The sequence below is a fragment of the Siphateles boraxobius genome, unplaced genomic scaffold, assembly GCF_051911475.1.
Source record: "Siphateles boraxobius isolate OS27281-9 unplaced genomic scaffold, OSU_SipBor_1 1, whole genome shotgun sequence".
In the NCBI taxonomy this organism is placed as follows: domain Eukaryota; kingdom Metazoa; phylum Chordata; class Actinopteri; order Cypriniformes; family Leuciscidae; genus Siphateles; species Siphateles boraxobius.
In genome coordinates, this window is record NW_027508699.1 from 7,765,649 (window position 1) to 7,792,470 (window position 26,822).

The following is a 26,822-nucleotide window of genomic DNA, read 5'->3' on the forward strand; positions in this document are numbered from 1 at the left end:
GTGTATGGCAGTATTTTGCTACATCCCTCTTAGCTTGACTGCTGATTTAAAAAGTTCCTAAAGCAAAGTCAAAGCCTGATCTTTGTCATCGCAGACCCTCCCCCATGTTACTGCCCCTATTTGGCCAATGACCATAGCGGTTTGTCCTGTCTTACCGTTCCACGGACATCATAATCAAACCTTATACAATGGGAAAAATAGACTAGAGTAAAGCTTAAGAGGTTTTCTGAGTGACCCTGTCATGGACTTTCTCCATCGAATGGATTCCTTCAAGAAATGGCACCATTCTCAGAAGGTCACAGCCAGACTGTCCAGTCAGCTGCCAATGACATTCTGTCGTCTTATTGGCCAGTCTCCGAGCTTCCCCTCCCCCTGCCCCTTTTCTCTCCTCCGTGTAAACGTGCAGGAGGTCTCCATTATTGCTCCTCCTCCGCCATGTGAGGCTGTGCTCCCCGGGGATGTTCATTTGCTGTTCCTCTATCTCAGTGGTAACTGCTCTAGCCTTTTTCCTTCCCCTCAATGTATCGGGTGACGTAGAGCACCCACGCTGAGGATGAGACAGAGAGAGACTCAACCCAACTCCTGTCTGACGGAGCCCATGTGACAAACCCCACGCTCTACAACAGCTTTACCGTCCCCTCCCTCCCCTCACATCTCTCCTCTTCCCCTCGTTCTCTTCACAACTCACTGCGTTGTGTTCACTGTGGCGTTCTTCACCTCTCTGTTGGAAAAGAGGTGCTTGTGTGATGGAGAAGATTTAACCAGAAAACCTGAAAGCTGTACTTCACGCATGGACGCACATTCTCGCACACGGCATGGCTCCAGCGAGGCCTTTGTGTAAACATCTTCTCTGTGACTGACAGCCGTGAGGTCGCTGGTCAAAAAAGGAGAAGGACGGATCGTGGAAGACCGGTAAGAAGGTGCGGGGACAGATTTTTCATCGCAAGCAAGTGAAGCAGAAGAAAGGCACTGAGAGACAGCGGAAAACAGTGGTGACGGAGAGGGGGGCGTGTGGAAAACTCGCTGGATGAAGGAAGCAGACTGGCTGTCCCTTCCCTGGCGTGATGGAGTGAGACGAGGAATGAGGGTGGATGGTGAGAGCGGGCAGCAGCAGCAGCAGTGGAGGGGCAGGAGGAGGAGGCGGTGCGGAGGGAGGTGGTGGAGCAGGAGGTGGCCGGAGAGGCAGGAGCAAGTGCCGCTTGCGGAGGCGAGTTTCTGGCTCTTCGCTGGCCGAGCGGCTCAGCTGCCACAGCAGCGAGAAAATGTCGCCCAGCATCAAGAAGTTGGACTGTTTCTCGCCCATGCTGTGCCACTGCAAAGTGGCCTGTACGAATAGCACCATCTCACTCATGTTTGGATGCAAGGTGGGTGGCGGAGCTCTCTGCTCTGTTTCTCAGGGTTGCTTTATGGTAGAGATAGAGGACAGACTGTGAGAATCTGTCCAGCATGTGCATCTAGGTGTAGCCAGGTGTTGCTGCCAAAAAAGATTCTATACAGCTGCCAGAAAAATCAAGGAAGAGAAAGTCTGATCTCTAAGGCATACAATCAACTTGGTGAGATAAGTGTTGTCTAAAAGATCCAGCATACACCAAAGTAGAGATATTCCCATGGAGAGCTGACACAAGACATGTACATGGACTTTATTTGAAATTTATATGAATATATAAGGGAAGTTACAAACATTAGGTTCTTTCTTTTAGATTTTGTTTTGGTTATTTATTTTTGGCTCTTGCCCTTATTTATTGGATAGTTGCGTACAGAAATAAAAGTTGGAGAAGTGGGATCAGGGCATGACCGAAGTCGGATCAGGGTCCAACAGCTCTTATACGTTACATACATGTATATACCTTTTTGTACTCACCAGTGTATATTAACATGAGTTTTAAAACTTATATGCATATAAATAAATAAATAAAACAATCAAATTTTGTTTAAAATAGTTTTAGATAGAATGTAGCAAGTCACACGACATATCTACTTTCAGAATGTGTTTAATGTTAACTAGCACCATGTTTAGAAGTATCAGAGCATAAGTCATGGCTGGCTTTCTTCTATTCACAGCTTTTTCTTTTAATCAGCCATTGGCTAATCTTTGCTTTGACTATAGTTAACACTTTGCTCTCCAGTAATCACTCTCTCTCTACACTGATGAAGATTGCACACATTTCATTGTGTTAGCTCAGGGTAAAGCCTGCTTGTCCCTAATGAGTGTCACAGTAATGCGTTAGCTCTGGCATTACCAACAATTCCTGATCAAACTCTTACAGACTCTCATGTATGAAACCTCTTGATTTTTATACTGAATTATTCAGTACAGCGTGATCATGAAATTGCAGGTAACATATAGTTTTGTAAAATGGACTGTGTGAATTGATTTTGATTTAGTGTCTCATGTTCTCATTATTTTTTAACTCTCAAGCCTACGAAGACACAATTAATTCAAATGATAATGTCGTCAGTCACTCAATAAACTGTTGGAAGTCATTGGGATAGGCAGTGTTTAACTACTGCCCTTTGGCCTCTGGCATGATTACTGCCTGTATGGTGCCGTATGGTATTATGCCACCTCGAACCATGGCATTAACTTCTCAAATCCTTGATCTACAGCCCATAGGATTACATTCCATCTGCTCTGCTCGTGATTGACATTCAATTGGAATTCGTTGTCAATTGTTAAAAAATGGTGAATTCTTGAGGAACAAACCTCAAAATAGTACAAGATTGTGAAATTTTATTCCAAGGACCTCACCATAATTAAACTGACCAGGCCAAAATTGTTTCAATCTCAGCCATTCCTGAAATGTCTAAATTGTAATTTAATAACGTGCTGAACCATACATATGACAGGACTTCAGACTGACATTTGAGAGCAGTAGCACGGTGCCACTAAGTTCTTCACCAGCACCTGATTTGGTTGGGTTCGGGGGATTTTTAATCATAAAGTTAATTTAATCCTAAAATTATTATTGTTTTGCATCAATAAGTGCAGTAACTAATATGTTTATTTCTTTGAAATTCACATTTGACAGTAACGCACTGAGCTTGAGTTGAGATACAGATACAATTTACTTTTATCAACATTGTAAACAGTTTTTTTTTTATCAACAGTAACATGTAAAAAACACATTTTTATTTTATTTATTTAATTTTTTGGTAATAACATTAACATTTAAATTGGATACTATTTAGATCTTTAAAGTGCTGAAAAAATTGAGAAGCACTTGAAAAGTGCTTGAAATTTCACTCTCAAAAGGTTGTATGAACCCTTAAATGCATAATGTAAAAACATTTGACTATTTCTGCCACAATACCATGGTTACAGTTAGTGTTACTACATCAAATCCATGGTGAATGTTGGTGATTTGTGGACTGAAAAGCCTTCTTTAACTTGTTCATTCATGGCACTATGTTTCTCCTGGTTTCCAAATCAGTGCTGTTTGATCTGATATGGCTTATAACAGATGTTATTAATACTGTACCGAATTCAAGTGCATTCTCACTGGATCTCCCAGTGCTGTGTAGTAATGGTGTCTCGTGACTAAAGATAGACCTGCGTGTAAACCTGTCCTGAGGTCACGCTACGCTGTCTATTATTAATCCGAGCTGACAAACAGTCTGCACTGCGCAGCTCAAACAAGAAGCGCGGTTTCGTTATGCTTTAGTTTCGTTTGTCATTTGATGTTTTTCATATGCAACAGAAACGATAGAGCTTATCAGTTGGGCAAAGTGGTGGTGACACCAGTGTGACCTCTAACAAAATGTACCTGCACCGACTAGAGAAAAGGTCGCAGTCTTGAGCCCTGTAAGAGATGTGTAACATGTCAGCTGACATGATAAGCCCTTTCTACAGATGATCAGAATCTTAGACTTTTTTTGGATGGAAGAAAATTTTTACATTCCCACTTTTTAAGTACTTGTAAATATTCTGTTGGTTCAAGTCAAACATGGATTATGTAGGCTAAGTAATGCCTGTTTAAAATGCCTTAAAGCATTTCTCTGATTAAACTGGAGGGGAAAACGGCAGTGTGACAGTGATGTATGAGGGAGCCTATGCTGGCTTTTGACTGCTGCTTGTGTAAATACTAATTTCTTAGTCAATCGTCCTTTTTTTCTTCCAGAACACGCCTGCTGAATACAGCTTCTATTTTTAGTTTCTTAACAAACATGGGAGGTTATGATGGCTTTGGTAGGCTTCCTTTCTCTTTTGCTCTCTGTTTCTGCCACACTCCATTGATTTAATAATGATAAGTCAGGCTATATATGCCAATTGGTGAGCAGCGCAACACCTCACCACGTTAACACAGTTAAGTAAGAGGTGCACGTACGCTTTTCACCAGCTCCATCTCTGTGTGTTATAGAGTCCAGATTCTCTGGTCTACTACTCGCAAAGTTCTCCTTGCAATCTTTGCCTTTAAAAGGCCTTGTTTGATTTCATAGATATAGGCTGGCACATTTAGCACATCTCAGATTGAGCTAGAATGATCCAAACTTGCAAATGTCATTTTCTTGATGACAGGAAGGGCAGCGTATGAAAGAGTAGTGGCTGAGCGGAGGAGCTTATTCTGCTCACTGGGTTGCCAGCTCAGTTTTAGCATCTGATCACACAAATGGGATAATTGCCCAAATGCCATGTCATGTCACCCCAGTTATTCTTGTTAGAAGTAGATGCACCAATTGATCGGCTGGTGACCGGAATCGGCCGATGTTCACGTGACCACATGGGCGCCACATGATTAACAACGTGCAACATCAGCATCACACGTGCACACGGAACGCACATGTAGGAAACCTCGTGAATTACGGCCCTTTCACACCGCAAGCGTGAGCAGCGCAGTTTGTTTTTTTCCGCCGTGCATGTTAATCAATGAGTGCATTCACACCGAGAGCAGGAGCAGCGCGTGAGCGTTGAGCAGGAGCGTCGCGTAAGCAGAAGTGAAGCGGGGTTTCATCGCTGAGTCCATTTTTGCTGCGCTGCTCGCGCTCAATTAAAGTGATTGTTTAGCCTGTCTGGACATGTGGCAGACGAGAGAACAACTGTTTGCGAAATAAAACTTGCCATTGATGTACAAGTGATTGCAATGGGCCAAATGGGTGTGTTTTGAGAAACATCTTTATACTGCAAGGCTATATTTATTTTATTTTTATTTGCTATTTATATATTATTTTATTGCCATTACCTGTTTTCATACAGAAGTTTAGTTTCCTTAGGTAAATATATCACTTTTTTTTTAGTTGAATATATGGAAATGAAAATGGTTCTTCCATAACACTGCACTTAGAAATGTGTGAATTTCCCACACCAGGAGTAATACTTTATATAGTTCTATTTTATTTAATTTGTTCAAAAAATGTTCTATGTTCTATGTAAAATGTTCTATTAAAAAAAAGATAGAAAATAAATATTTGTGTTTGCTGTAAAGTGGTTCGAAAAAATGAAATCGGAATCGGTTAAAATCGGTATTGGCAGGCCAAACTCATGAAAAATCGGAATCGGCCTAGAAAATTGTAATCGGTGCATCTCTAGTTAGAACCGTTTCTGATGATTGTCCTTTAGCACTGGAGCCAATGGCTTGTGTGAGGATTAAGTTACAGGCGATGTAAAGCATTACCATTCGGTCACCCTGTAATAACAGTAGGACAGCACTGGTTAATGCATTTGGACAGATGTGGAGCTGAGGCTCATTATGCAATTGTTACGAGAAATTATACAATCAAACATGTATATTGTAGCTCCTGGTTATGTGTGTTTGTAGTGGTATTGTGGTATAGTGGTTTATAGTTTACATCATCCAGGTTCAGATGGATCCAATCTGCCCCCTTTATTGTTCCAGTACTGGGTGCTTCCCTGTATTATTAAGGAGAAAAGAAGAGTCTGTTTACTAGAGTATTTCATCCTAATCCTTAAGGATAAGTTTATGTTCTAGTGAGTGGGATATTGACAGTGTAATTTTGACAAGACCTCTGAGGCACATGTGAACCAATTCTGACACTAACTGTAACTTCACTTTTTTCAGAGATTGCAAACTTATAAATGATGCAAGGAAAAAGAAACTACAGATCTTTTAAGTTAATTGTCTTGCCTATGTCTTTATGAAATCTTTTGACATTTTTTGCTTTTAAAAATAATTTGTCCTTAAAATAACAATAAATAAATAATAATTTATTAACTTGAAAATACTAGTCTTTTACATTTTTAATTTTTTTTTTTTTACAAATTTATACATTATTTGAAAAGTTTATATCTGGAGCATAAAACAAAATCATTACATTTTACCTCAGATTTTCATTTTTTCATGGCAGGTTCAGAGAAATGAGCAAGGGAGTATTTTGGAAGCCTACCAAAACTCTTCCGTTTCTTCTGTCATGTCAAACTAGTAGGCTATATAACAATTAAGCTTGCTTTTAGGCTTGTTATAATATATATATATATATATATATATATATATATATATATATATATATATATATATATATATATATATATATATATATATATATATTAAAATATTTACATGATGTATATAAATACCATAATTGTTCCTGACCCTGTGAGCAGTCCATGATCAGACTATTTATTTATTTAAATAGGAGTGTTTGGTAAGGCAACCATCACCATTACGTTTTCTCATACTTGAGAGGTTATTGATTGCACAACCCCTTATTCTAAGTATTAAACATAGGCACAAAACTTGTCCCGCAGTGATAGTGCCATGTTAATAAACTTAACTTGTGGGTAAAACATTTCATCTTACTGTCAAATTACCATATAAAGCAGGTTATTGCAGTGTGTGTGTTCTCATTTGAAGCTGTGAATGTTGGCACAGTGTGCAGAGGAGGAAATTGGAGTCAGTTTGGATTCAAGTCTGCAGTGGTGAAGTATCAGGTGTATCCCAGGAAAGCTCCAGATTGAATAGAGAGCTGCCTACCTCAGTCACAAACGACCATGACTCAATAGTGAGTGGTCGTGGTTGCCAGGAGACCCTCCTCCTCATGTGCTCATGAGGGAAGACTTTGAGCTCTCCTCTTCTATCGTGTGCTTCCTCCCACATGCCCGACACACCAAACACCTACAAATCAATCTTAATGATAGCAATTCTTTATTCCGGTCTCGCTGACATTTCCATTTATGGTTTTTAGAGAGGATTACATAACATGGCAGTATTGTTAGGGAAACACGAAACATCCCAAACTGCGGCCAGATAAAGAAATGGCTACATCTTTGGACTCCTTTGACTTTTTAGTAAGGCTTAGTTTCAGTGTATTGTGTAATTAGATCACTCGCTGTCAGTTCAACAAACACACCAGTTATAGGTAGTTGAAGTGTTTAGAGGGATTGTTTCCATCCAAAATAACTCAATATGTTGCCGTTAATTTATAGTTATATAGGTAATTTACAGTTAAACTATTAAAATATTACCGCACTGGATTTTATGCACATGTACTACCGTAATCTTAAAAGCACCGTTTACAGAACAAATAAAATAAAGTCCTTTCTAACTTAGGACCTAAGTTATAAAGACAGTACATTTCCATGCATAAAATGTATTTGTACTGTATGAGAATATAAAGCATGAAAACACAGAGATGAGAAATAATGTTGCATAAAAATGTGAAATAATATTCTTAAATTAAATAATTGACTTTACAATTACAATGTACTGTAGCCAAAGCAAATGATTTAAACAAATGATAAAGAGAAACATGTTCTCTCAGTTCAAATTTATTTCTACAGGGACATTAAGTTTTAATTACTGTTAAACCTTTGGGCTATTGTAACTTGTATGTTCTGTTTCTATTCAGTTATTGTGATTCTGTGTGCCTCAGTTCTTCAATCAGTTTGGGAGCAAGGCACTTGTGTGTCATAATGAAACCGATTGGAACGCACTTGGAGAAGGGAGCAATGAAAGAGTCAAGACCACGTATTTTCCTCATTAGCTTCACATTAACACGAAAAAGTTAACAGGAATTTCTTATTATTGTTGTTAATAGTACATTTATAATAAAGTTTTTGAAATATAAAATATGTGTGTGTTCCCGATCTGCTCTTAAACATAAAGCAATTTACACATTTCTTACCTCTGAAATTTTTTAAACTTAATATGAAATGGATGACAAAAAATGTTTGTAATACTCGATATCACAAACAAAACAAAACAACTTGTATTATTCTGTTTATACAACTCCAACTCTCCCGCCATACCTAGATTATTCACTTTGTGAAGGGATTCACAGGCGTTTGGAGCATCCCTACAAACGGCGTCCCCGTTCTGAAGTGCCCTTCAAGGGTGCAAAAGCGCCGTTTGAAATTCATGCTTTGTCTCCATTATCATTCATTAAGTTAAGTAGGTGTATTTTATTAAGTCCTTAGTTTATTCTGTTCTGTTCAGAGCAGTTAAAATATCAGAATTTAATAAATGCGCTGAAACTGTCATTTGGTCCTCTAAACGTTTGTGTCCTATTGAAGTCCATTATATGGAGAAAAAGCCTGGAATGTTTTCACCAAAAAACTTAATTTCTTTTCGACTGAAGAAAGAAAGACATGGACATCTTAGATGACATGGGGGTGAGTAAATTATCAGCAAAAGTTTTTTTTAAAGTGAACTAATCCTTTAACGTTATCTTAGTAGCTATAACTTATGGAAAGAGTGCAACCTTATAAAGTTACATGTATTGCAAAATACATAATGATTTGAGGACCAAGTTTGTAGTCAAAGAATGAGCATGCCATAGTCAATGTAAAGCATATTGTTGATGTTTCGTCCCTATTAGTGAATGTTCCATAACTGTTTATAATCCGCCGTCATCGGTGGTCCTGCTTACTAGCCTGCGCGTTCACGGCAGGCTCCGCTGTGGGGGAGGAGCTGTGGAGGGAGGGCTGTAGCGTAGCAGAGAGCAAGGGGGTTGGACCTGTAAGTTGTGCTTGTTCAAATTTTCAGGCTAAGTCAACATTTTCTCAAAACTCCCTACTGCAGCTTTAAGTTAACTTTAAAGTTTGTCAGCCCTAAAAATACAATATTTTTAATTGGATTGTCCCATTGAATTGTAGCCTGGATGCCAGCTCGAACCCCGCCCACAAATTTTTTAGGTCGGGAAGTTCTGTCTGGACTCGATCTGTTGAGGAGCTATTATGCCCGAACAAAAAATTGTTTTGTCCAATCAAATTGTCAGGGCGGGCTTTATACGATGATGGACAGATGAGCAACGGTAACGTAACCATCCACGTCATCAGAACGCTTGGGTTGAATTTATGGTTGAATAAGTTGTATATTCCGCAATGGCGTGTGTCAGAGAATATATAGACAGCGCATTCATTTTAGAAGAGGAACAGAGAACCGTGATCAAGGCATTTGTCGATGGAAAAGATGTTCTTGCCGTCCTTCCTATGGGATTCGGAAAAAGTTTAATCTATCAACTTTAATCTATCTCTCAACATACGTCACTTACTCCGTTGCTCTGATTGGTTCTAGGTCTATCCAATTGAGTACAGAGGCCTTTTATTTCCTGGTTCGGTTGACACACGCCCCATAATCACAGCCCAATGGAGCAGTATCAGACTCGCATTCTGAATAGAATCTGAGTATGACGACATCAGGCTAATTGAATTGGCTTGATGAGCGCAGATTTTATTCATTCTTTGATGCATTTCCGACTGAAACAAGAAGTCAGGGTGGGCACAATTATGTCTAATACATTCCCCTTTAGATTTAATATGAAACTGTTACTATTAGGGATGACAATTTACCCAAATTCCCATGATCGATTGTTGTTTAAATTAACGATCAATTAATTGATTAATCATAGCTTTAATACTGCAATTTGTCTCTATTGCAGTGGCTTATAGCCAACAGCATGACAGGGTTTGCAAATGCTGTTCAAAACACATGTTCCTCACCAAATGAATGAGGGTTTTTAGTCTAAATAAAATGCTAGTGGGATTTTAAAGTGAGTCGCTGTGATTGATTATTTATTTAATAATCAAAATATAACGATTAATACAACGTGTCACCAACGCCGCCTCAGATGCGCGCTTGTGAGAATGTGTAACTGCTGTTGTGGATGCGCTCTACTGTAAAAACGCGCTGAAACACGCCAACTAAACTCAATGAATTCACAACGTTTTATTACAATAGTGTTCTCTTTATAATGTTATGTAATATGACAGTCCCAATCATAGTTATTATTAGTCATGCATTGTTGTTTGAGCTGCATGCACTGAAGCTGATCAGCGGCACGCTTTACTACAGCATTAATGCTTAACCAAATGCATTCTATATGGGATAAATCAGGTATAGATAGGCCTACACAAAATAAACCATTTAGAAAATAGCAAATGTGTGAACAATTGAATTTACCAGCATAGGGAGACTTCAGATTCTAGAGAGCATTTGATTGGACAGACAATCTAAACAGAAGCAGAAGTGTAGAATGATGCCATCAAATTTGCAGATCCGTATTGGTGGTCAACCATATTGGAGAGAAGCTGCACATTTTGAATGCTTCTAAATGTGATTTTTCACGGAGAATTTAAGATATCTTTCTGCAAAACCCTTGGTTCACTCTTGTAGCCCCATAGGGGTCCTTGAACTCCAGTTTGAAAACTTGTTTTATTCTATAACAGCTTGTTATTATACATGTATATTTCTGGATACTCTCTTAGGTCTATGTTAAATATGTAACTGTATCTCAGTTAAAATATGTAACTGTAATAAATGGACAACACATATTTAAAGGAAGTGTTGGCAATTCACACACTCCATATCGTGACCGTAATTTAGAGATGACAACCCTTGATGCTCTTTTCTGAGCCGTTTCTAACCAACTCGGATTTATGTGTTTATGTGTCAACACTATTAACGCCGAAATGAATCTGCAGCAGTAAAGCTCTGTAAGTTGTTTACGTTCATTATTATTGCAGTGTTATGTACTTTGAGATATGAGGTAGTTTAATGCGGTCTCATATGTGTTCATGTGTTTTGGATGAGGCGTGGCTTTGGAGATGCTCTGTGGGGAGGGGGGTGGGATCTAATGCTTTGCTCCGAAATTCCCAATACTAGCTTTGATTATTTCTTGACATAAAGTCTACTTGGAAATGAGCTTTTGACAATACCAGTAACTGAAGGAGAAAGTGATGTATGTGTACTGATTATGTTTTTAAAGAATATGAGTCTGATCTGTCTGATGGATAGATAGATGTTTTTTAATAACCAAATGCAAGATTAAGATGTAGAATGACATGTAAGATGGTTATCTCGGTTGTCCTCAACATCCATCATTAAATATTTTTTCTAAAACATTGTGGAAGATAATAATTTCCCTTAAGTAAGTAAACCAAAACACTTTACAGTGTGAATTCCCCAATGATCTTTCCTGTAATCTAGCTTCTGATTATACACCATGCAAATTCATAAAGCTAAGTGGTTGAACCAGTCCAATGAGGCTTATGTTGGCTTTAAATAAGGCTGCTTAAATCGCAGGCTTACCCATAGTGAGAAGTAGTCCGTATCTGATAAACCTGTTGCCATAGCAACAGTGTCCATCCTCTGCCTGTGTGGAAACAGCTCATCAGTTTTCAGTGAAAGCATGTTCCACTGAATGTATTTTAGTGGGAGGGGAACTCATTCATCATCATGTGAAAGCGCTACTGTAGTGCAAGGGAATGGGTTGATAGCAAAGTCCCATTCAAGAAAAGTCTGTGCACTGTGGCGGCCATATACGCCTCCGGGCAGCTATTTCGGACATCCAAGACCAAGTCCTATCTTTCTGAATTGTGGAATCCTGAAATTTCAAAAACTGCTTTCTGAACTCACAATTAAATAACATATTTGAAATCAGCAACAAAATCTGACATTCACTGTCCCGTAAATGTTGTTTCTTAAAGCTTACTTTTCTGGCTAGATCAGCCAATGCACATGTGCAGTCCTAAGCGCGAGTCCCACCCACGAGTCTCTCTAGTCTTCTAACGGCAGCTGCTGTGACTTAGAAGGTGGGACGTAAACCATATTGCGCGTTGCAGTTTCTCAAATTCGTAAGTAATAGAAGTGCACCATTTATATTCTTTGGTTTATAGTCTTCTGTATTTCTAGAATCAAATGTGGATAATTGTAGTTATTCACAACATTTATGATACTTAAGCTCTCGCTTTAAAAGTATATTGTGTAATGCTGAAATGAGGGAATACAAATCATTTACTCAATCATTTTGCTTTAAAACTGTATGATTTTGACTTTTGCTCTACAGTCCAGTCAAGACACGTCACTGTATCTCTACTTTCAGTCAAGGATTTCCATAAATTTCAGGATTAAAGTATCTGCAACCAAATTCCTTTTTCATTCCTTTTGCACCAACTACATGATTACTAAAATCACCTAAAGCTGCAGTCTTTTTTCATCATCCTCCTAATTTCACATTTATGATTGTGTAAGCCCGGGTCAATTGGCCAAAAGATGGTTTTCCGATCAGTGGGTGAAGATCTCTATGCGTTACCGTCTTTCCGCATGGCAAAGTGATTTGATTAAATGAAATATATTTTCTCATATGTATTAACTCTTTATTTCATCTGACTCCATAAATGAAAAAGGTTTTAATGATATATGTGCATCATTAAGTGTGAGTGAATGTTTGACTATTCTTTTTAACTCTACTGATAATATCTGAATAATGTCAGAGTCGATTAGAATAAAATCAGATGTTTACAATATATTATGTCAAGTAAATGTATCACGCCAATTGTATAATCAGTTCAAAGATAATAGATACAAACATCAAATGCTCTGAAATAAAGAGAGAAGATGCAATACCTTGACATTATAAAATACATGATGCAAAGTGTTTTGTTAAACTTCGCATAACGGGCTAGTCTGGGTTACAGAATCACCCCAGCCTCTCGTTGCATTTCATTATATAGCCAGACCAAGGCAGAAACCTCTTTTCAAATGTTAACATGAGTTCACAGTAGGAATTCACATTAATCACCATCCCAGACTTACTGGGGGCAGAAGTTGATTTACATGGAACCATTTGCTAACAATGGGAATTTGTTTTGAGTTTACACCTTCTGAGAGCTAGAGACCATTTGCCTGGAAGCCACACCCCCCTATGTGTGCAAATTATCTCTAAACTCTTAAATACCTTATTACCTTTTGGTTTACTTCTTTGAGAATGAGACCTTTGTACCAGTCACACTGAGACATTTCAAATGATATCAAACATGTGTAATACTGTATGATAATGATTCAAATTAACAAATATATATTTTCGGGTGAATTTCAGGTGATCTCAGCATGAATGCATAAGAGAGAAATTCAAATGTTGATTTCCTTAGTTCTCTCAGAGAGTTGCGCTCTCCTCCAGTTCTTCCAGTTTCTCCAGTCTTACAATTGTCTGGATGTCTTAGCTCTGTTACCAAAACTAGACCGATGTTTTGCTGTCTACTTCCTTCATAGACAGCTGTGTTGTAAGACAACTTCCTAACATTCATAGAACCCATAAGTGACTGATTTTTAATGATGAAGCAGAAACTCCACTCACAAATCTCCTAAAAAAGAGACTTGACTATTTCTTTCAGTAGTTTGGCATCAGCATGTTGCTAAGCTAATATAAAATACTCTAAGCATAAAATTATATAGAGTGCACATACATTGGGTAAAACTGTTACATTTACATCTCAGTATTGAAATAAATAAGCTAATTGTATTTTTCTTGTCCAGCATTTTGGATTCGATTTTGGTATTGGCTTCTCTGACAAAGCCTAAATAGTCTTCAGAGGCTTTAAAGCAACCTGCATTTCTCCAGCGTTCTTACGATGGCTTAAAATTCTGCCTCTGTAGGAAGTTTTCAAATAGTATTTTTGTGACTACATTATCAATGCAAACCAAGCAATTTTCAAAGGGAAAATAAGATCTCAAATCTTTTCTCAAGCATTCATCTTTTCTGACTGGTCACTGTTGTTCTTTACAGAAGTACAGACAACATGACGAAGACACAGGATCTCCACAGGATCAAAGCTCGCCGCAGTTCACCGATGAGGCTCCTGGGCCAGAGCTGGTCCAAGTGGCCGAGAAGAACCTTTCCCAGATTGAGAACGTCCATGGCTATGTGGCACATGCACATATCTCCCCAATGAAGGTAGGCCCCAGTCTTGGAATCTACACTTCCTGATCAGTTCACCTGTTTTAACATTTGCCATGTTGTCTATCACCTCATTGTCCAAATTCTGCCATGCAGTTATAACTGTGTGTGCCTCACTCTTTACATACACAAGACACAAACACAAGTTTTAGTTTTTAGAATGGCTTCCCCTTCTTGCATTATTACAAGAAAAAGCCGGACAACCATAGTACTGCTACTGCTTTTTTACATTCAGTTCACTTACATTTTTGCCACAATCGATCAAAACGAATAACTTTGACTAAAGCATACAATGAGGTCAGAATGAGAAAATGTTGGGCAAATTGAATGATTTTGCTAGATTGGCTCTTAATCCACCCATGCACTTGGTTCAATGGGATTCTCATTATTAGTGTGCAAAGTGCTTTATAACACAGAGGGGTTTGCAGAGCCCACAGGCTCATAGGACATTGATCTAAACCAAACCGCTAAAGCATATGAAAGACTGGCACAATGGACACAAAGACATGTATCCACCCCTTGCTACTTTCTCTTAGCTCTAGCGTTTGTTGCAGGTATACATAAAACATGGGACACATCTTTAATGTTTTTCGATGAGTGGCTTTTAAATGTATTCTATTAGTTAATAGCTTTTCTGATTTAAACTTCCGCAGCAATGAAAGTAATAGAGGTGAGAAGTTCAGTTAATTTCTGAGAAACAGTTCTTTTGTTCAAAGAATTGATTCAAGTTTCATGATTCAACCATATTTTTTTACTCAGAAAAGTTTACAGATTTGCCATTTTGCATGAGTTTAAAATGTTTTGGTATAATAGTTTAGTATGTATTCAGTTTCTAAAGGAAAGGTGGCGGGCTCCCATTTTTACAAGTTTCTCTTTTTCGGTGGCTAAAATTTTGGTACATTACTAAAATAAATCTGTATTAGCTGTTTTGTATGTTTAATGTATGGTTAATATAATATGAGCATATAAATAAAACTGATTAAATATTCGATCGTAAGAATTTAGACATAATTTACACACCCTAATCTGGTTCCGAACCTGTATAAATTACTCAACACTTAGTTCTCAGTTATGAAGAAAATTCTGGTCACTGTTTTGTAAAATAATGAATGGAGCTGTTCAGCTCCCAAAAGAAAGCATGATAAAAGTGGTCTATGTTACACTGAAATGTAATTTGTTACGAATTTACATTTTTTTTGTAAAATATAAGGTTGGGTAAATTTAATAGTGTAGAATAGAATTGAGTTTTTCAGCCATTTTGACAGCCCTAGTTCAGTCGAATCCATATTACTGAATATTAAGTGTCCCCAACTTAGCAAGCCAAAGGTGACAGTGGAAAGGAACCCAAAATCCATCTGGTGACAGAATAGAGAAGAAAACCTTAGGAGAAATCAGTCTCAGTCAGTGGACCAGATTTTCTCTGGCCAAATGAACAAACATTATGTGGCTCCATTAGATTGTGGATTGATATCATTCAAAATATTTCACGTAACTCTTTCTGCTTGAAGATCGGCATATACATCACACCAGAATTTGGTTGGGAGGAAGAGGATCTTTTATATTTGATTTTATATTTGATTTAAAGCCACAGTGCATTTATTGTTGGCTTCTTTGAATATGTATGTGAAATTGCTTAGCCCTTTATTTTCTCAGGGTGAAGCACTATCTCTGTGTGCTAAATGAAAGGCAGTAGAGTGACTGTGTCCAGAGAAGGTGAATATACTGTGAGGCAGGAAGTGATATGTATGTATGTGTCAACATTTGCTAGGACTCGTCCTGCTCCTGTTGTGCTCCAGCGCTCCCTTCTGCCTTTAGATTTATGACCCCATGGCAGGCTCCTCCTCAGTCCTGATCAGAGCCTAAGCCAAAAGCATGCACACAACAAACCACACATGAGAAATCACACCTGCCACTTCTCATAACCTTCACTGCTCTCACTTAAACCAGCACCTTTTCATTCCCCCAGCCCGCCTCGCAATGTGCCATCCATCTCAGACACACCCTCACAATACAGTTATGGCCCAGGCTAGGGATGCTCATATTGACCGTTTAACCGTTAACCGAAAGTAAACATTTTAACTGATTAATACTGACAGTTAAATGGTTTAAAAGTTAAAAGGTTTTTTATTTTGAAGTTTTTTTTTTTTTAGTTTGCTGCATGGTTAAAACAACACTATTAAAAAAACACTATATTGCCTATATTTGTTAACTCACGGGGCGAGTCGAAACGCGCAACCACACGTGTCTACAGACATAATTCGCTGAGCAGGCAAAATGGAGCGAGCGAAAAGTACTGTGTTGGACCATTTCGACAGAAAGGGCGACGAAGTTACTTGCAAAATATACTACGCGGTATTAAAATACAGCAGTAGTACAAGTACAATGCAATATCACTGGCGAAGCAAACATCCACGAGCAAATGAAAGGTGCGCGCTTCCCAAAGCTGGCCACTCTAGCGAGATGTTATCTCTGTATTCCCGGGATATCTGTGCCATCGGAGAGGGTGTTTTCTACCACGGCTCTAACTGTCAACAGGCTGCGCTCCAGACTAACCCCACATCATTTTGACATGTTACTTTTTTTTTAAATAAAAACTAGACAAGGTGTGGATTGAAGTAGGTCTGCTATTTTTATTTGACGGAAAAACTTAGTCTGACGGAAAACAAATTGCCGGTTTTTCAAAGCTCACTCATCAGTTTTATTTTTATTAATGCCACTTCAATATTATAATCTTATCAGGTAACGGTTAATCCTCGGATAACGAGCGGGAGTTGTCGGTCGCGAAAATAAACCGTAATGAGCATCTCTAGCCCAGGCTGATCTGAGTCACCTTAGCATCTCCTCAGAGACTCTCTAAACTGCCTTTTTGACATTTTCTTTTTCTTTTTACTTTAAGACCCCCCATGGCTCAACACAATATTTGAAGGCCCCTCCATATACACAAAGATATTTCCTGTATTTCTGCTGTAATTATGAAAAAGTTTTTTTTTTTTGATATATTGAATTAATTCAAGTGGTTAATTAATTTAATATATTAAATTGACCAAAATTTATTTTTTGATTCATACAGTAATATTCTGTATTCCAGAAAGCTGTTCTTTAATAAAAACAATAGTTTTAATAGGGACAATCTATCCATCCATCCATTCTCCAAACTACTTTATTCCCTGCAGGGATGCTGGAGCATTTACAGGTACAGGATTATGCAGAAAGCTTAAAGTCCCTCTGTAGTCAATAATTGAATCCCTTAAAACTCATATTTGATCACCAAAATAACATATTTAAATGTTTTAAAAATTCTTCATTCTTTTTGAAGACATGAAATGTAAACTTTTCTTCATAATTGTATAAAAGTTAAAAATAAATAAAACCAATTTGAATGCAAATAGTACATTTATATCTCTCTATCGTGGAAACTTTTAAATAACATTGACACAGTAATTTATCATATAACAATTTGACAAGGTTACTTGGTGAGGGGAACTTTTGGAGATTAGTTATTCAATCCATCGCAGCGGTGGGTTCTATTGCCACCTTGTGTTACATAGAAGTCAATGCAGATGTACATGTCTCAAACTGCTGATACTGGTCATTATGTGTTGTGTACCAATGATATACATGCATACGTTTGCTACTGAATGTGTTCATGGAGGTGGGAGTGACATTGTTGAGACTGACATTCTATCCCAAGAGTCTTTTCATATATTCATTTGTTTTACATTGAGTTTTGTAGTATAAATTTGTATCTTTGTATATTAAAACAGTCTCCATGATCCTCATAGTTGCCATTTGGGATTAATGTTTCCATCCTGGTGATTTATATACAGTCTGTGTTCCATCAACATATGCCCTTGTGATACCACTCTCCGTTTGCTGAGTCTTAGGCTTTGTCTCAAAACCTAGTGAGCTTGCCTATCCTAGGGACTGCGTTTTTGGGTATCTTAGGGTGTTCAAACATCCATGTGAAACATGCCCCAGACTGATGACTAAATGAGCAGCTCACTAGCTTTAAATCCTAACTCCTCATTTTGTCCTATTGTCTGTTCTCTCTTTATCCTCTTCTCATGATGATGCAATTGTAGGCAATTTGAAGTCAAGCTTATATTGTAATACTATGAGTTAAATGCCCCTCTGTAGGTTGAATCTCTGGAATGCATCTTCGATGGGCCGTCCGCTGTAGTGAACGAGGAGAGTCCTCCATCTCCTACTACTCCCCTCTCCAACCCGTACCCTCAAAATCCTGTGACCGTCCAGGTAACAGTCACCCCTCCGACTTGGCAAGCATCTTTATGTGCTTCTGATGTAGTATCTGTGGCTTGCCAATTCTGTGTTTGTCATATGGCTGTCAGTGGTGTGGTCTGGTGTCGGTCATCATGTGATGAGAGTGACTGGTCGATGCAGCTTTTCATCGTTTCATGAGGAGTCACATACGTTTGATCAGACAGGCTTGATGCTGACACTAGAGGGTACATTACAGTACCTCTCGTTGGTCCTTCCGGTTTGTATTAGCAATATTTCATTTTGATTAGTGCATGAGCCTGCTATAATCTACATATGTGGGTTCTAGTTAAATGATCAACTTGTTGCAACTTGTTTTAAATGCAACAGTTGTTTGTCTACGAATGTGGAAGCGATAGCTTTGCTGTTGCATTCGTCATCTGTTGGTGCATGCTGTCATGCATGGAAGCACCTTTGCTTCCAAAGCGCATGGCCAGTGTTTTTCCGTGCTGTAGTTTCCAATTAAAGCCTGGTTACTGCATTATTACTGCGTCATTTTATATGATGATGGCAAATTCCTGGTTTACTCCTTTTTTCTGACTGCACATAAACTAGGGCTTGGGATATATGAGGTGAAAGTGCTAATTTAGGTCTAGAAACAGTTTGTATTTTCTTTGCCACATACTTCTAAGAATGAGGCAGTATTGGTATGGGTTTGAGGTGAGGCTGTGTCCTTCAGTCACTTTTCTCATACAAATCATGAGCCTTGAGCTGCCTCCCATTTCTCGTCAGTGACGTCAGTCCTGATAAATCTTCCCACGAGGCAAAGTTGAATGGCTTTATCTCACGTTCAAGAATGCATTAGGCAAGCACGACAAATGCGAAGAGGTCAAGGTTCCAGAGTGCCGTCCCCTACAACCCGGGAATCTCCATAGGCACAGGAAAGGATATTGCCCTGCCTCATCTCCAAGGCAATGTGAGGAAGAAGGGGAAAACATCGTCCTCTCTTTTATCACAACGCAGCATAGAGACACTGCAGCCGTTTATCAGAGTACTGTCTGCATCGCAAACCTCTGGACTCATTTCTTTCAGGCAGTCAGAGAGGAGCGCAGTCAGTGCTAGCCAAGTCAAGCACCCAGTCTCACTCTCTCAGCTTCCTGCTGACTCATTTTGTGCTGGAAGAGACGAACACAGGCACCTGCATCTGCTCGCATCCCACCACTGCACAGCCGCGATCGCATCAGCGTGCCAGGAACTGCATCAGCCACAGCAGCGCGAGAGAGAGAGAGAGAGAGAGAGAAGGTGAAACGAGTAGCGTTTCTGGGGGCTGCACTGATTGTAAAGTGCTTTATTTCTGCTGCAGTTTACGTGCGTCAGGGAGCCTGTGTTTTTCTCTTTCCCTGCATGCGGTTCTTCTTAGGTACCTGAACCGTATGTTTTTGTCGCCGACACGCACTATGTGCAGAAACTGGCATTAAGATGCCTGCATAAGAAGAGGTGGAGGGGGCAGGTCAGAGTCGGGAAACCAGTTCTATTTTACCGGAGCGTGAACCCCACACACGCACACTCCAGCCTCAGCCCACAATGCTCAACTCGGTGTGGTATGCTAAAAAGATGGGTCGCCGGATCATGGGTACCCTCAGGAGAACCAAGAGGCGGCGTCTGCACTTGTTGGTAGGTCTGGAACTCCGCAACAAGAAAAAGCTGCGTGTCACTCACGGCAGTGAATTCTTTTGGTAAAGCAGATGATAAATGCTTAAACTTAGTTTTGGATGTTGACAGAAGTTACTTGATTTGCCTTGTATACAATGTTTTTACATCTTTTGCAACTGCATTAATCTGATTCGTGGGAACTTAGTAATTTGTGTTTTCACCCAAAACACCGAATGCACCATATAATCACGATTTCGATTGTGAGAAAGCAGAGTAGCGTCATTTTTTGTTAGCACGTCATGGAGTCTGAAATGCACTGATTGACAGACCGTTTCGTAAAGGCCAAAGTAAAGTCCTTTGTTTTGTTGTGTGAAATATGAGCATTGATCTGCGTTTACATTGTGGCAGTCACCTGCGTGAGTATGTGATGTCAAACACACAATCAGTGTTTTTCGTTGAGAAAATGTGAAAGCACATATCTCTTCCCTCTGCTGCCTGGCAACCTGCGTGCCTCTGTCATGCAGCAGTGCTCGCTGTGTCTTACACACACACACACACACACACACACACACACACACACACACACACACACACACACACACACACACACACACACACACACACACACACACACACACACACACACAGACACACACACAGACACACACACAGACACACACACACACACACACAGACACACACACACACACACACACACGGTGTGCACTGCACATAGCGTGCACGTTACAGATGTGAATGGTAGCGGTACTTTGCCACTGATCTAATCATGGTTGTTGAGACACTGGAAAGATTAAGCTCATTTAACTAGTCAGATTTACTGTTATGGTCCCTAGTCGCTAAATGATGCATGTAATTTGTTATCAAATGCATGTTACATGTTTAAATACCCATGGTAGCTTTGGTTGTGCCTATTTATGAGTTTGCTTGTTTGTGTGTATTTACTTTCAGTCCCTATCAAGACACAATTGCTTTGCTATTGGCTTCTACATTTGGATCATAACCCAACAGATATTTTGGTGGGTTTTATTCCAACAGTCATTGTTCAGGTAAAAAATAGTGAGTGTATATATAACATAAATGGCATTCCAAATAAGGTATATTATATTAATATTAAATGTTTAATTTAGAAAAAGGGTACAAAACAATCCAAGTGTTTGGATGTTTAGAGATGTTCAATTAGCAGTATTGAATAATATGTGGAATCTGCACACAGAGCTGAAACTCAACAGATATCCACAGAATTGGGATGTGCCTTTTATGGCTATACAGATTTCCCGATTCGATTCTGTAGCAGACTGTTTTCATTAACCGGTAACTTTATTTATAAATAATATTTTTAAATGAATTTATTTGTATGCCATACCCTTATTGGCGTATCTTGTCATCATTAACAGATCAGTCTTGGCAGAGTCATCAGAGTCAGTTTAATGCGCTGACATTCTCAACAACACTGACGCTGAAAATGGGAGAAACGTTGTGCCACAACGATATAGTTTAACAATCTTTCAATCCACAAATCACCAACATTTACCATGGATTTATTGTAGAACAGTAACTGTAACCATGGTATTGTGGCAGAAATGTGTCATTTATTAATATCGAATTTGATAGTTTTATTAAAGTAGACATGTATTACATGTATTAAAGGAATAATGGAATATAATTCTTGTATTTTTTGTTGTTAAGCTATAGCAGTTTTTTTGCATTTGTATTTATACCAAATGTCATTAGCCTACTGTTTTTTCATAACAAATACCACAGAAATAATATTTTCTACCTTGGTAATGAGGTGTTATGTGTTTTTAACTGTAGTTATTGTGATCTTCAAATGTATGATACTATGGAAAACCAATAGTTAATTTTAATATGAGTAGAATCCTAGCTAATACAGGCACAAAAATGTAAATTGTACTTTATAAAAATTAGGTTGTTAAAATTTTTCAAGATGTTACTGTTTTTGTTAATAAAAATAAATGTATATCCACATCCCAACTCAAGCTCAAGTAACTGTCAACTCAAACTACTGTCAAAATTTATGTTTGTAAGAGATAAAACATGTACAGTAATATTATTAATATTACATGTGCTGTGCTACCAAATCAGCTGCTGGTGTCGCCATCTGCAGAACTCTCAAATGTTATTGTAGAGCCCTGTAAAAAGTTTTTTTTTTGTCATTTAAACATAATGGACATTTATAATACTCAAAATTTCCATTACTGCAAATATTTTAACCTACATTAGACCAAAAACTAAAATATATTTGAGATGGTTACCTGTAAATCATGTTTGTGCTTTGATAGTTAATCTGGTGCATCTGAGTGCATTATGTATTCTTATTATTATGTATTGAGGATCTCTTTTGATGAAAGTAAATTCATGGCCTATAGTTTTGGGCAGGATCGTCATCAGCAGCAGTTCTTTCATGTTCCCTGAACAGAACAGGCTTTTAACAGAGACTGAATACAGATAAAATGTGGTGACAGGAATAGCCAATACATCATTTGTGGATTCTGACTCTGCTATCAACATCTATTGAGAAGCTGACCAGCAGTCTGACCCTGTCAATAGCTGGCCTAATTTGTCTGCCATTGTGTGGCCTATGGAAGATTTGAAAACGGATATCCAGCGTTAGGTGCCCATTCTAGCTATAGAAAGAGTCAGACGGTACCTTCATGCAGTAGCTGTTTTAGTTGCACTAACACATGCTTTTTTTATCTCATTTTTTTACTCTTAACGTGTTAAGACGGTCAGATCCATGAGTTACTATTATTGGTGTGGATTTCCCGTGCTGCTCAATGCTGCAGCGTGGTGGTGTAATTGTCAATTAGCAAGGTGACAGGATGGCTTGGTTCTCAGAGGCGACTATAAATGGGGTTTGCTGGCATCTCATTAGATATGCACGCAGTGTATTCAGGGATAATTTGGAATTTATTATTGATGTCCTGCCATATCTATTGGCAATCTTTTCAGAAGGAGGTGGTGGTTTAGCATTGTTGTTTGGGATACCATCTTACCCTCCGAATCAATAGTTAAAGCTAAATCCAGACAAGCCAATTCTTCAGTATAATTCAGTGGCGCTTATGTGCAGAAGGCTTTATCTGATTACATGAGGGGATGCAACACTATCACAGCGCTTGAGCCAGCATGGTGTTGACACGCGAATGATAATGTTTTCATACCATCCAGTCCCTGCTGTAGGCTCTAGTGCACTAATGAATATGTCAACAGATGAAGCCGAAGAGCATGTTTACTGTGGCTTCTGGTGCGAGACAGGGGACCGGAGCCTGCACGGGAAATCCTGCTGGCTCTCTTAGATGTGCAAGCAGTTGCCATGGCTTTATGCTCCTAAGGGAGTGGAGGCAGAGCCTGGTGACAAAATCAGCCAACTCATCCGGCACCTGTGGCACATCTACGGAACTGTTGAACGGAAGAGGTTCCTTCTGAGTACCGGTGTTAAAGATCGGGCACTATATCCATGGCGAATGGTAATGCAACTGATCCGGATCTGGAGAATACTTCATACCTTTTTGTGCTTTTTCCTCCCCAAAAAATCTCCCTTTTTGGTCTAATTACAACTACTACACTTTTGATGGTATGGGAAAGCCTTCTCGGAGGAATGGAGATTGAACTTTATTTTGGAATGATGCATGTTTGAGTACTGGTTTTCACTTTATGAAAAAAACAACAACTGAGGGTCAGTTTTTAACACTTGGAAGCATGGTTGGCTGGGCTGAGTGAGCTCCCCAATTGGACTTGGATAGGCAGCTGTTAATCATTCAATGGTCTTTAAATTTAGTATCTTGGAAACGCATCGAATTGCACAGATGGTTTCATTGGAACAAAGTAGTGCCAACTCAGCTACTGATCACAGTCTTTGAGTTTGCTTCCCCAGCTTCTTGTGGCTGATAAAAAGGCAGCTAGCTTCGTGTAGAATACTTACTTTCTTCTTTTCTTTTTTTTAATCTCTGTGGTGCATCTGAAGCGAAGCAGAGTTGGATGGTCCTGATGAAAACTCCTGATATGGCCCAGCACAGGAAGCCACACTCATAATTAAGGAAGTTGTTTGGAAATGCTCTTAGACTTTGACTAGATTTGTTTTCCTGTCTTTGTCATCGACACACTCCCGAGAAGTGACTGGCGTGCATCCATAGTACATTTGCAGTGATGAACTACATTTTCGGTGGAAACACCCTGTACCCCAGGGGAAGTCGAGGCGGCAGCACCAGTTCGGCCCATGGTGGTTCATCTGGACCCAAGCTCAGACAGTGGTCCATTCGTAGTTCCTCTGCGGAGACTGCAAAACCGACCCCGTCCCGCTGGCGCCGAGTCCTTGCCACCCTCACCCACCTCAGTACCTTCTCTGACTGCATCATATCACGCACGAGTCAGGTAAGTTCTGCAAGCTCATGCAGAGGTGCCACAGGACACAGACATCAAGAGATAATGTTAGCTTTCAATCCTTATACGTCAATGACAAGTTATCGCTTTCAAATAAAGCTACGTATGTGTGTTTACTTCCACTCTGCTGTGTTTTTTTTATATTCAGTTGAGCTAACAGTGTTGTTTGGTATCATTTTATTTTATATTTACCCAGATTGTTGATGATATTTTATTTGGCTGTTTGTCTCAAGAACTTTTATTGCAATGACAGATTATGAACTTTTGAAAGGAGTTTGTTAAAAATGTAAGCGGTTTAATTTGGAGCACACAAAACTCCCTAGAATATATATGCTTTATATTATATTATATTATATTATATTATATTATATTATATTATATTATATTATATTATATTATATTATATCATATTATATCATATTATATCATATTATATTATATTACATTATAATGCTGTTGTTTGCAATGCTGTGGCCAGGATAGTGTTAGTTGTAGCTTCAGTAGCTTCACCTTGCACTATGTGATCGGCGCATATGCTAATAATTCAAAAATAATGCCACTACATATGGTAGCAGAATTTCTTGCCCAATCTCTTGTTCTTTTATAATTGTAGTCAGCTGAAAATGATTTGACCTATAGCAGCATTTCAACCGAAGGTCAGAGAGATAATTGAACAGTTTAGTCCCCTCATACAGTGTAAAAGAAAAAGATACATCTCTGCACATGCATGAATATGCACGTATTGTGCAAAAACACTGTATACAAAGTTTTAAATTGAATTCAAATATAATGAATAATACTAAATTGTATTTTCTATTTACAGTTGATGGCATTATGTGTTAGTTAGTAGAGAACATGCAAGCAAAATTGTCCAAGAACCTTGTGTTGGTTGTGTGGCCAGTAGGTGGCACCGGAACTTCATTGTTTTCTGAGGTAAAATGGCTTGCTGTAAACTTGATATGAATCCTGACCACATCCTTAATTTTGCATTTAAAGCTCTCACTTGCACCTGAAATGAGGAAAGTTTAAGAAGCTTAAACCGTGGTCTACAGGGGGACACACTATTATTATTAATAATACCATTGTACTGTTAATACAATTATTATTATAATTATTATCATATTTTTTGAAGCATTCAAAGAGTAAACTTTTCAGCACTTTTCAAATCATTCAAAGAGTAAACTTTTCAGCACTTTTCAAATCATTCAAAGAGTAAACTTTTCAGCACTTTTCAAATCATTCAAAGAGTAAACTTTTCAGCGCTTTTCAAATCACAAATAGACTGATTCTCACTCGGAAAACTAATGCTGTGTGTTTGACACTGTAACATGAGATTTATTAAACTGCACTTTAACCTGCTCATTGTATTCAAGTTCATCCCAGCTGACATAAACACTATAAATGCTGAAGCAGTGGTTGTTAACAGCTTGTCACACTCAGACTCAACAGTTCAAATCTACTTATAAAATCAGCCTCCAATCCAATGGCCCGAGTTGTCATGTCAACGCAGCTATTCTAGGCCATTTATCTATTCATAATATTCCCAAAGGAAAGATCCTTTGCATCTATACACTTATGGTGAGCCATCTGTCACAAAAAGGAGTCATATGTAACATATATTATTTTGTATGTTCTGTTGTATATGTATTCTTTTATTATTGAGTGACATTGATTGAATGAAACTGAAATTCAGACCACAAACAAAGATTTGTGCATTTCAGGCGTTAAAATCGAATGGACAATCGACTTAAAGAGAATTTTTATATATAATATCGGTAACACTTTACAATGAGGTCTCATTTGTTAACATTGTTTTAAGTAACATGAACTAACAATGAGCAATACGTTAGTTAAAAAATTAGTTCATAAAAATACAGCTGTTCATTGTTTGTTCATATTCGCTCTTAGTGCATTAACTAATGTTAACAAATACAACTTTTGGTTTGAATAATGTATTAGTAAATGATGAAATTAAAATCAACAAAGATGAATAAATGCTGTAGAATTGCAGTTCATTATTAGTTCATGTTAACTAATGTAGTTAACTAATGAAACATTATTGTAAAGTGTTACCATATTATCTTCTTCATCCTGGCTATTATCACACAGAACATCAGAGAAACGCTCCCCACAAACGCCATGCTGACTCAAGGAACGCAAGGAGGTCAGATATTCTTAATTATGTGGGTGAGGAGCTGTTTGCTAGATGGATGCCCCTCATGCGAGGTTACAGTCGCTCTATGTGTGTTGGCGCTGTTTCAGCAGGCTGGCTTTGTATGTGAATCGGAGCTCAGCATTGATTATTCATGCCAGGAAAAAGCCCCTCCACGCCTGATGCCTTTGCCCATTGGAGCTCTCTAATTGGCATGAGAATCCAAAGAGATGAGAGGAAGGGTGAATGAGAG

General features: G+C 38.6%; 1 protein-coding gene across 50 annotated transcripts in view; it reads left to right on the top strand.

Moving 5' to 3' along the window:
• Window positions 1-26,822, top strand: part of dlg1b (discs large MAGUK scaffold protein 1b) — a 111,033-nt gene that overhangs the window by 34,270 nt on the left and 49,941 nt on the right. For 33 of the 50 annotated variants that reach the window (XM_077196713.1, XM_077196719.1, XM_077197002.1 and 30 more), the window contains one exon: window positions 13,957-14,124. In XM_077196713.1, coding sequence (XP_077052828.1) covers window positions 13,957-14,124 — 168 coding nt within the window. Of the gene's footprint in view, window positions 1-13,956; window positions 14,125-18,264; window positions 18,382-26,822 lie in introns of all 50 variants that reach the window. The other 17 variants (XM_077196233.1, XM_077196915.1, XM_077196484.1 and 14 more) reach the window with 1 other exon arrangement.